The sequence below is a fragment of the Pseudonaja textilis genome, chromosome 14, assembly GCF_049901715.1.
Source record: "Pseudonaja textilis isolate UNSWEBS1 chromosome 14, rPseTex1.2, whole genome shotgun sequence".
NCBI lineage: Eukaryota > Metazoa > Chordata > Lepidosauria > Squamata > Elapidae > Pseudonaja > Pseudonaja textilis.
The window spans coordinates 6,990,928-7,002,694 of NC_142003.1; the positions used below are offsets into that span (position 1 = coordinate 6,990,928).

The 11,767-nt window shown below is 42.2% G+C and overlaps 1 protein-coding gene across 1 annotated transcript in view; it reads right to left on the reverse strand.

The window, feature by feature from the left end:
* The window catches only part of SMG1 (SMG1 nonsense mediated mRNA decay associated PI3K related kinase), a 57,349-nt gene extending 47,013 nt beyond the window's left edge, over positions 1–10,336 (reverse strand). Inside the window, exons 1-4 of the mRNA XM_026704249.2 lie at positions 10,103–10,336; positions 1,971–2,134; positions 1,335–1,490; positions 772–908 (exon numbers count right to left, since the gene is read on the reverse strand). Coding sequence (XP_026560034.1) covers positions 772–908; positions 1,335–1,490; positions 1,971–2,134; positions 10,103–10,227 — 582 coding nt within the window. The 5' untranslated portion in view covers positions 10,228–10,336. The remainder of the gene's footprint in view (positions 1–771; positions 909–1,334; positions 1,491–1,970; positions 2,135–10,102) is intronic.
* Between the last annotated feature and the right edge of the window lie 1,431 nt (positions 10,337–11,767).

Consider the following 11,767-nt stretch of genomic DNA (forward strand, 5'->3'; position numbering starts at 1 on the left):
CTAACCGCTGGTCCAACTGGAGATCAGCTGCTACCTGAACTCAGCCACTGGCCAGGGAGCTCAGTCTGGCCTGAACAGAATATAAATGCTTGCTTTTGAGCGATGAGCTTGCTTTGGCCTTCTGCGTTCATAGGTCCAGCCTTTTTTTCCCCTCCACTTCCCTTATCTCTTTTAGCATGTCAGCATCTTTTTATGTAAGCTGGAGGATAAATATAGAATTCTTGACTCTCACTAAAAAAATTTACAGACAAAAGGAACTATAAGCAGTCCTTATTCATTTAGCCACCATTCATAACAGCACTGAGAAAAGTGATTTATGATCAGTCCTTGCACTTATGACCCTCGCAGAACTCACATGGTCCACACAATCAAAATTTAAGCACTTGGCAAATGTCCTTTAGGATGGTTGTAGCATCCAAGGGTCATGTGATCCCCATTTGTGACCTTCCCAGCTGACTTCTGACAAGCCAATGGGGGAAGCCAGATTGGTTTAATTATTATGTGAGTCACTTAACTGCAGTGATTTATATAACAACTGTGGCCAAAACGGGCATAAAATCAAGCACAACTCACTTAATAACCACCTTGATTAGCAATGGAAATTATGGTCCCAAGTCAAGGACTACCTGTAATACACAAAGGCTGCATAAAAAGGACCTTCCTGGAAAAAGGCGAAGCCTCGTTATGTAGATCTTTTGCATGAAGGTACCAGGAGTCAGGCTTAAATCAAGAGCCCTTAATCAGGGGGGGGGAAAACAATGGATACTTAACCAGTTTGTTCTCTGGTTGCTGAATAAACTCTTTCAGTTGCTTTACAGTAGTCAGTCTTCGATCTCTGTCATCTTCCCGAGTGATCCTCCGAAGAAGATTTGACAGTCGAGACTCATCAGAGTAAGACAATGATCGCTCTAGAAATGGAGATAATGGCACACATGCATGTCCTTCTCTCCCAGAATCAGACCAATCCCCATAATAATAAACAATCCATTCTCATGAAAATCGATCAGCTACATTTAGTTTACTTTGTCACAACTAATAGTAAACAGCTTCAGCCAACTTTGCTGCCAGGATTTTTGCTCAGAAAGAAACCAAAACCCGTAAAAAATGGCTGCCGCAACCCACTAAAAAAAAACCCCTTTTATTACAATGTTCTCAGGGCAACAGTTCACTTAATTTAAAATAAACCATAGTATAATTATACCCAGTATTAGGATTTCATATTTTCAAGTCCTTGAACATGGTTCTAATTTTAGGAGACATTTTCTATGGTTACTATAATAATAAAACCAACTCAAAGCAACAGCCCACTATCTACAGGAACAGTCAGTGCTTACCCTGTGTTTTCCTCATGTCTTTTGTGACTAAAGCACGATTCCCATGCTGAACACTGGTAAAATCAGAATTGGTCACATTGTTAACTCTCAGCTCTTGCCCCAACGACTTCCGACCATAAGTATTTTCCCCAGATCCTCCATTGACACTGTAGCCACCTGGATTAAAACCAGTTTTTTAAAGGAAAGCATTAGAATCGCTTGGAAATTACACCATATCCTACAGCAGAAGATGACAGTGTGGGGTTTTTTTTGGGGGGGGGGTGAAAGGCCCCCATTGACCAATAATGTTAGGTCCAGATGTTGCAAGAAGCTGTCATATCTGGCCAATCACTTCTCCTGCCCTCAAATTAAAAATACTTGATAGCCTCCTCCTCCAGGAGACAAGCCAGGACAGGAAGTGGTCAGTATTTCAATATTCCTTATACCTTGCTATTTAAAAAAAGGTCCTACCTCTAAAAACCATTTTGCTAATTGACAGAGACTGTGATGATTCAATTACCTCATCTATAACAAAATTCAATATAGTAACTCCAATAAAAACTGACCAGAGGCTTGGTGACAGTTATGAAGTATCTAGACTAGCTCATTTCTTTTACAGGCGTAACTGCTTCATATCAAATAAGATCATCTTTATACCTTTTTCTTCATTCTGGAGGTCAGTGGAGACTCTGATATCATCATGTCTATGTCGAGACACCACCGTTGAATTTGAAGGTTGTAATCCATAGGAGGAAGAACTACTCCGGTCTCTGGATGAAGAGTATTTTAAATTCTCTTGGTCAGCTGATTGATTGTCACTTCTGCAAGAAGAAAAAAATCTGTGAGGTGCTTTCAAACCTTGGCAGCTAGAGTTGGCTTACGGTTTAAAATATCTAATGACATTTGTTCGTTCATTTGTTCGTTCATTCATTCATTTGCTGCTCATTTCACCACAAGGCGATTGTGGGCGTCTTACAATATTAAACATATCTAAACCAAAAAGGCTGAATAATAAAACAACAAATAAAATTAACAAGTAGAACTTACAAACTTTCCTTCGAGATAACAAACTGATCGATATTAGTTCTTCATAATGTCCTAAGATGGACAAAACCAATCGTTTATTGCTACCTGCAGAAGCCAAGAAGGAACCCCTGAGCCAAGAAGATGCTATTTTTTTAATTTTGGCTGCAAAGATTAGTATCAAGAGCTCTTCTGTGCATTAAGAAGCAAATGTAGCACGAGCAGAATAAAACTAGAAGGTGTCTCCTTCTTAGAAAGTTCGTTGCAGCTACTTCTCAAATATGGATTCAGTGTTCCCAGCATTTATATTACACACTCTTTCTTCTGCAATTTTTTATCACACCCGCTTTCGGGAACAATTCAACAAGGAGCAGGTTCAGAACATCCCACTGTGACAAACACCATGCAGAGTGGGAAAAGATGCTATATTTTTACACTGAAGGTTAAAACACATCCTCTTTCGGTTCATTGTGCTCGAAGATCACTATGCAAAGATTCAAGGCAAGAACATTATTAAATAGCCACACTGGGTCATTTTCCAAAAAAGAAGCAGAGCTGTTTACATACTAGCTTGTATCTACACTGACGTCAGCACAAATGTACACAGCTCTATAGACAAACTGGCAAACATCACTGGATATTCTGACAGCTTTCAGCAAGGGGAAAGGCTTCGCAGTTCGTATGCCCGTGATCCCCTGGGACTTGATAACACGGATGCAGAAGCATTACAGAATCCCATTTTAAAATTGTGCAGGAACATTTTCTTATGAACAACGTAACTGATAAATAAGGAACCACTTTTTAAGTTTCCTTTTTTTTACTCTACTATAAAAGTACATTGCCAAACATTCTTTGCGTACTTGTTTCTGAGAAATGCACAATACATATTTTTTTCGGGAGGTGGGGTGAGAGTACACACAGATCTATTCAATTTCAGATATTAAAACCTATAAAATGTAGGTCACGTACTATAATGCATGTGTACCATATCTCGGTTAAAAAAAACCAACATGAATATGAAGTGAATGAGCATGATTTTTATACACTTCTTTAGGAAACAAAATGGCTTTTGGAATAAAAAAAATAGCTAACACATAAAGCTGCCTTAATCAAGCAATGATGGTGGTGATGATGATTAACCTAGATCATTGAGAAGGATAGATGGGAGAAAAAAGCCAAATCCAGTGTAAACATATGGCTGATTGTGCCAAGAACCATAATAAATAAAGGGCTTTATTTTTATATATTTTTAATTAAATTTATTATGGCCACCCCTCTAAGAGACTGGGCAGCTTTCAAAATCCAAATATACAATTAAGAGTTTTAAAAAGGAAACAAAATATGGCAGCCTCAACTAAAATCAACCACAAAAATTGAAACATGACACAGATATACAACCCTCAGGGCTGGGAACAAAGCCAGATCTTAAGAGCCTCCCCAAACCCTAGTAGAGTTGGCACAATATGTGTATGGGGAGGGGGAGAAATGCCTTTCAGAGGGGCAGGGGCAGCAACAGGAAATCTCATGTGGAGAAATGAAAGCCAATAGAGCCATCACTTTCAAGAGGTGTGGAAATACTAAAAGTTTCAAACTCCTCATTTTGTCTCCTTATACCCAACAGATAGAAATAGTAGGCAGCTAACATTCCTAGTTACAGCCACACCTTGCTAATAATCCTGAAACTGAATGAGAATTTCTGAATGTTATGCACAGGACAGGATTACACATTATGCCGATAGGTGTGTTTGGTTCAGATGACCATACAAATCAGTAACACTGGCTTATTGGAAAAAAAAGGTTAAATTAAACCATATCTTAATATTAATATAATGTAGGGCTCCAGACGTATTTTGGTATCGTACAAACTATGCAATTGACATGCTTTTATTTATTCTGAGGCTTTGTTTAATCTACATAAGCATGTTTAATTAAAATAGTCCAAATTTGTCTTTTTTCATATAAAAGTGTGATTGCAGGACCTGTCACATATCATCTATACACACCACTAAATTAAAACATTATAGATCAATCAAATGCCTAGGTTCATACAACATGCCATGCCAAGACATATTATGGCGTAGTATGATACAAGAATGTAGCCCATGTTAAAAGGGAACTAAATACGTATGGTGCTGCACACGTGTTTTCCTATACATAAAATTGCAAAAATCATGTGCTGTTGCAGACAGACAATGGAAAACAAATACTTTTAAGAAGCTGCAAAGCCATCTACTAACAGCCCAAACTTGTGTGGTTACATAGTAGGCAAAACCTCACCAACTAACTTACTAAGGTACATAAAATGCATTTCATTTTCAAATGCCTCATCTTTTTTTGTTCTGGGGGTGGAGAGAGAGATACTTCTCATGCTTGGAATGAGGCATTTCATACTTGAAATGTTTCAGAAGGAACTCTTTTGCATGCTTTTAGTAAGCAGCCATCCTAAATCACAGGCTGAATCAAATTAAAGACAAATAATGCTTTATTTCCCCACTGGACCCTAACACAGCAAATCAGCTGAGGTTCTACGAAAGTTCTACAAGCTTTATGAAGTTGTCTAGGAAGAGAAATGAAAGCCAGATTATGAGCCAATTTAAACTGCATGATGGAAATAATAATTCACTACCCTAACTACAAGCTGGAGTATTTCTCAAAATCTCAAATCTAAAATACCTCACTTCCCAAGTGCTTTTTCTTTTCTTTTCTTTTCTGCAACACCTGACTGGTGTCCACCTTGGTGAACAGCTGTGTTACTTAACTACAGCCCAATCTACCATCCATCCTGTCAGTTTAAAAATAAATTCAACAGAAACAGTGCAACGTCATGGAGGCAAGACATGCAAAGTTTAGTTTCAAACAGCAAGGGACACAAACAAATCAATCTAACTACCTGAAATATCAGAATCGGGGTAGGGAACCTATGGTTCTCTAGATACGGGTAGTCCTTGGCCTATGGCCACAATTGAGCCCAATGTTTTTGCTGCTAAGCAAGACAGTTGTTAAGTGAGCATTGCCCCATTTTACAACCTTTCTTACCAGTTTTTTTAAGTGAATCCCTGAAGTTGTTAAGTTAGCAACACGGCTGTTAAGTGAATCTGGCTTTCCCATAGACTTTGCTTGTCAGAAGGTCACAAAAGAGGATCACATGATCCTGGGACTCTGTGACCGTCGTAAATATGAACCAGTTATCAAGCGTTCGAATTTTGATTATGTGATCATGGGGATGCTGCAATGGTTGTGTGGAAAATGGTCATAAGTCACTTTTTCAGTGCCACTGTTACTTCAAATAGTCATTAAACAAATGGTTGTAAGTCGAGGACTACCTGTATTGCTGAGGCAGAATTCCCAGCAGCTCATTCAGCATGGCCAATGCTCCCTAGAAAAACACATGGACACATCCATGTAATCACCCAGAATGAAGGAAATCTCTATTCCTTCATATCAATCCTATTAGTATCCTATAACAATTCTAAAGTAAGTCACAACCTGAATGGAGCATTAATGTATATTTTTAAAGTTTACCCCTGGAAAATACAATGAGAAAACCAACACTTTTGCCAAAGACAAAATGTAATTTTACCATTTTAAGCTTTAAAAAAAATATCCCTTTCAAAATCATGTTCTCAACCAAGTCACCATGCAGGCATGAGTCCACAAGAGAAGTGAAAGGGTGCTAAGTAATAAATTCTCTTCCCTGCAGCCTTTCTTTAATAGCATGAAGTGCAAAAGAGAAAGTTCTGATGTACATTCCTACAGATTTCAATCTGAAGCCTGTCTGGCAATGCTGGAAATAGAAGGCTGGGACCAGAATTCTAAAAGGCATAAAAAGATGAATGTCACAAGAAAATCATGCACTTACATTAAAATTGGAGCTGCATTTCTTGCCACTGTATTCATATTTTTCTGAATAAGAGTTGGTTCCGAATCAATAATGACTTCAAACTTGATAAATTTAAATTGCATTCAGAGATTTTCTTAACTGAATTCCGATAACAATTCTATTGATACCCTGTCTACCATTAGTCCCTTAGCTTATAGGCACAAGTCAGACACATTCTTCATTCATTCCTTTCGTCAAAAAAAAAGTTACCCATCTCCAGCTGCTACCTTACAAACTAACAATCTGCCAATTATGATTTCATTTTTAATGTGCCAGTTTTGGGGGAAATTTCTATTTATTTTCACCATTTTAAATCATTTTGACACCATTGTACTGTATCATTTAACAATGATTTTTTTTTTTTTATGTATATCTAGGTGGCATGAACATCTCAATGCTGACTAGGGAATTCCGGCAGTTGAAGTTCACACATTTTGCCAAGGTTGAGAAGTCAGATAATAAGCAAAGTCGTGGTTTCACTTAGCAACTTATTCATTTAACTGAGTTGCCGGTCTCGATTGTGGTCACTAAATAAGGAAGATCCGTTAGCTTGTGGTACAGGCTGAATATTCACATAGATTTATGCTTCCATGTGTTCCAGTGCTTTCTAATGACAAACTATATCTGTATAGTAGGTCTGTATTTCTATATCTGAAATAAATCTAGCCTTATATGTTTGAAAAATCAAGTATACTTTGGATTGTAATTCTATTTTTATTGCTTTTAGAAATACATTTATCTTTTATGGTTTTATGGCTTTTAATGTTGTTAAGCCGCCCAGAGTCACTTCAAAGCAAGATGGGTGGCAAACAATTTAATAATTCAATAAAATAAATATACAATACTTCAGAAACAAGTTCCGGACTATATAAGAAAACTCCAAATAATTTATCAAAGTCCAGTATTATACCTTTCATTGTATATACAGAAGGTAACACTGAGATTGTGTTGGCCAGTGGTTGGATTCACATGTCATTCTAAGCCATAACAATGCTTTAGAATCTGCAATGGCTGGGTTCGCCATAACACATTAAACCAAACATCAGGCACATCATATTATGGCTCTGTAGTGAGTGAAACCAACCAGAATCTCCCACCAAAAAAAAGTTTACCAAAACCTGACTTTGTTTGCTTGGTGCCCCAATAATTCTCTAGCCCAACTGCAGAAAAGATGTAGCCCACAGACCACATTTGACCAACCAAAACATTTCAATCCTTTTTCAAAGCCACCTTAGTCACCCATTTCCCCCTCTGAAAACCGCACAAGATCAAGCTCATTTGGGGTCCTGGCCCACTTTTGAAACGCCGACCTTAACACATCAGGCCAAGCTTACCAATGGGGGTCTTGAGCCAACCACAGCTTGAACCCCCGTCCAAAGCAACACTAAACATACCTTACTTTAGAAACACAAACCTTTAGAAGGCAAGTCTTCAGGTTCCCCCTCCCTCCCTCCCGGAACCCACCCATGCACCCATTTCCATGCACCCAAGGAGAGGTGGGCCTTGAGTCTCCTGGACAAGCAAGTCACCCGGCTACATCAAGGAATTTTCAAAAGTAGATCATGATATCACAAAAGGACCTGCTCTTACATAATCGTTTTTTTAAAAAAGCTCAAGGCTATGTCTGCAAGCATAGCTAAAGCAATCACTGGGATCTTAAAATAATACGAAAGCTGTTCGTGGGGTTATATATATTTTCCCTCAAAGCAAAATTGGTTTTTGTTTTTATACATCTGAATTATCTATGTCCATGTCAAATGACAAATATAACAAATTGTTCCAGACAGGCATGCAACTTCTACGTTATCACAAGTTTGCAGCAGTGTATTTTTTTTAAGAAGTATGAATCTCCAAAAAAAGAAGAAAAAAAAGGTGCCTCAACATCTAACAAACACTGCCACACTTACTTTGTCCTTCCCATAAAGCTATTACCAAGTTATCAACTAGGCAACAAAGTTGCAATATGAAAGTCCTGTGAAATTATTCCAGTGGATCAGCACCCCCAATTAATTAAAAACAAAATATTCCCAACTCATATTAAAGATCCTGCAAAATAAAGCTGAACTACCACTGATATTTTCTGTGAATCTAAATATATCATATTTAGAAATATTTCCAGGGAGATAGTGCTGATAGTTTGTTACAGAAAAACAATATAAATTTTACTACCTTTTAGAAACAAATATGAAAGATGCTGCATTTCATCAAACATTATGCTCCATTAGAAGTTTCCTAGAACTGGAATCAAGATGGGAAAACACAGATCTTTCTCAACTTTTTAAATCTTTTCCCTCTCCCTGTAACAGTCTTATTAAAAAAAAAAAAGCCTTATAGTTTTTCCTGATCTATTTCTCTCACCCATCCCAAAAGAAGCACAGTACGTTAGATAACAGGAAACAGGAACCACAAAGAACGCATTAATTCATTCTGCGTACAGTATACCCACACAAGGAAAGAAAACTTTGCAGAACCAATCCGTGTGCAAAAAGACCTAATTAAAAGTATAGAAGAGGAAGAATGAAAGAAAAACCTTATGAAATCACCCTCTCACACAGGCCTGATGAGCTCCATTTGTCAACTTTACCCGTACACTTTCGAAATATACCTGCCCAGGTACATAATCACAAAATGAAAGTAACTTCTAAAGCTCATAATCATAAACAACCTGTCTGCCTGCCCAGTTTCCCTGGGGTTGTAAGGCCGGACAACATCTCCCCCCAATCTCCCCTCACCACACCCAACAAAACAGAGGAGAAAATCCAACTCTTTTTAAACCTATCCCTTGGAGGAAAAGCGGCCACCAGAGGAAGCAATCACAACCCTAATCTATGGAGATTCTCAATCACCCAGGTCATAAGTGTCCCAAAGGTAGCTTTTCTTTTCTTATTTTGTTTCTCCAAAAGGCAAGTGGACTTTTTGGGGTGTGTTTTTTTCCGCCCCTTGGAAAAGGTTTGGCTTCTTCTCACCCAAGAAACTTTTTCAATTCAGGCCAGTACTGAAGAAGCTTCTTGGATGATAAGAAACTAAACCTTTTTCAAGGGGAGGAAAAAAACCCCCAAAAAGTCCACTTGCCTTTTGAAGAAGAAGAGGCGGGGGAAAGCACTTTTGGGACAGTAAACATTTCCCACCCCTCCATAAAAAGAGAATTAAACCTGCAATGAGCTTCAGGGGACCCTCCACAGTCAAACTGACCCCCCCCACCTCCAAAATAAAGCCAATAAAGCCACCAAGCTTTAAAACCCAGCCTTAAAAACCTTTTGCTTGTAACCCCCTAACCTTTCCCCCACCCACCCCGCTTTGTACACATGCCCCACTCCCAACCCTGCAAGGAAGGCACCATTTTAACCAGGTTTAAACCTAGCCCAGCTTAGCCCACCACCCCTCACCAATTCCTGAGGCTCTCCAACAACGACCCTCCCACAAGTAAAGGGAGACCCACTCAGGGGGGAAAAGGGGGGTCGGTAGGCCTGTGAGGAAGATAGCCCACCCACCCCCACACACACACCTCATGGAGACCCCATTGAAGAGGCAGCCCGGGAATTGATTGAAACCCTGCTTGGCTGGGGTCTTGGAGCCCAAACACACACACACACACACACACACACACACACACACCCCGACCAGGGGAACTGTGGCGGGGAAGGCCGTAGAAACGGGCGCCGCCTTCCCTTTCCTTCCTCATCCTCCTCGGCGGCGGCGGCGGGAACGGCGCTGTCAGGGCTCGCCGAGGAAGTGGGGGGGGGGGACCCCGGGCCTAGCTAGGTAGACCAGCGGGGGGGTTTGAGGCCTGCTAATTTCCCTCACACACACACACACACACACACACCGGCCCCTCCCGCCAGAGGGTAGGCCGCGCCTGCGGGCGACGGGCCCGCCGTGGGCCCACCTGGGTTGCCAGTCATTCCAGCTCCGCGGGTGATAGTGTTGCCTGCTGCTGCTGGTGCCGGTGCCGCCGCCGCCGCCGGAGGACGAAGCGCCGCTCAGCCGAGACCCCGGGGCTCTGCGGCTCATTACCTTGCCCGAGACGGCATGGCCGGACGGGGAGGGGGGGGGGGGAAGAAGCGGCGCGGGGAGAGGGCGGGGCGGCCGAGCACACACACAACACACACACACACACACACACACACACACACACGGAGGGGGACCCCCGAAGGGCGGAAGGGAAGAGGGCGGGATTCTCCTCAGGCGCGGGGGAAAGACGACGGACGGCCCCGCCTGCGGCTGCTGCGGCTGCTCTTCCTCCTCCTCCTCCTCCTCCTTACGACGGCGGCGGCGGCGGCGGCGTCTTCGTCCCCGATTCTAGTCAGGCTGAGGCAGCGCGCGGGGCATGCCGGGATGGAAACCGAGGGGCCGCGGCGGTGGGGGGGGGGCGGGGGAAAGAGAGAGAGACGGGCTGCCGCGGAGCACGCCGGGAAGACGGGACGCCAACGCCGCGGAGCACGTCGGGAGTTGTGGTCCGGAGGGTGGGGCCGCTTCGGTCGGAGGCTGTCACTCGAGAGAGGGGTTGGGTGTCTCCACAAGGCCTCGCTTGGGGCGGACCGGCAAGGCCACGTCGGCTGATTTCTCTCAAGCGTTTGTGGGTAGGGTGGGGGAGTTCACCTCCCTAACGGCACGACAACCCTGCGAGGAAGGCCTCGGCACGTTTGACATGTCAGTAGCGCAGATGATGTTACCTAGCTGGGTGATGAAACGTCTGCAAGGAAACATGGAAACCACCAAGGACCGCACGGTTTTCCTCTATTCTGCACCACTCTCCTATTAGAACTGATGGTCTTATCTAGCTGGGTGATAAAACCTCTGCAAGGAAATAAGCCAGCTCAAGAAGCACCAAGGACCCCCACTGTTCTCCCCCATTCTGCAAACCCCACTCCCCCACTGGCACTGGTGGTGTTACCTAGCTGGGTGATGAAACGTCTGCTCAGGGAGCACCGAGGAGCCCACAGTTCTAACTTGAGCTACAAATATTCTTTCTTTATTGGCTTCATCTCCCTTGTCAGGCTGAGGTGGAGGCTCACAAGCTCCAAATATCGCTCCTCATGTGGGGTTTTTTTTTATTTCAGTGTATGGAACCTACAGAGATTGTGCAATCAACGATGTGCAAATATAACTTTAAATAAAGCATCATCAAAGCTTAGACAGACAGACCGATTGATTGATTGATTTCACTCTGGGAAAGGAGCAGAAGAAAACGCTGTATACTTTTAACCGATTTAACTTTTTGTAATGTAGTTCCTGCACCTGCCACCAGATGTCTTGATTGGTTTTATTTGATTTTTTATTTTTTTTGCAGCCTCTTAATCAGATGCACGCATCCTAAACTGGCAGAAAGAAAGATGTAAGCATGGGAAAAGTTCAGGACTGTGTAAACCCCAATGTGGCCTGTGCATTTCTTGCAAACTAACACCCACCTATTATTAAAACTCCGACTGGAGAGGGTCCAGGAAGACAGACTTCTCTGCTTCTGGCCCCTGCCCTGTGGAACACTTCCCCCCTGCCCCGACCCCCATGAATTGAGGCAGCTCCCCCCTTCCCCCGTCTCTTGGCCTTCTAT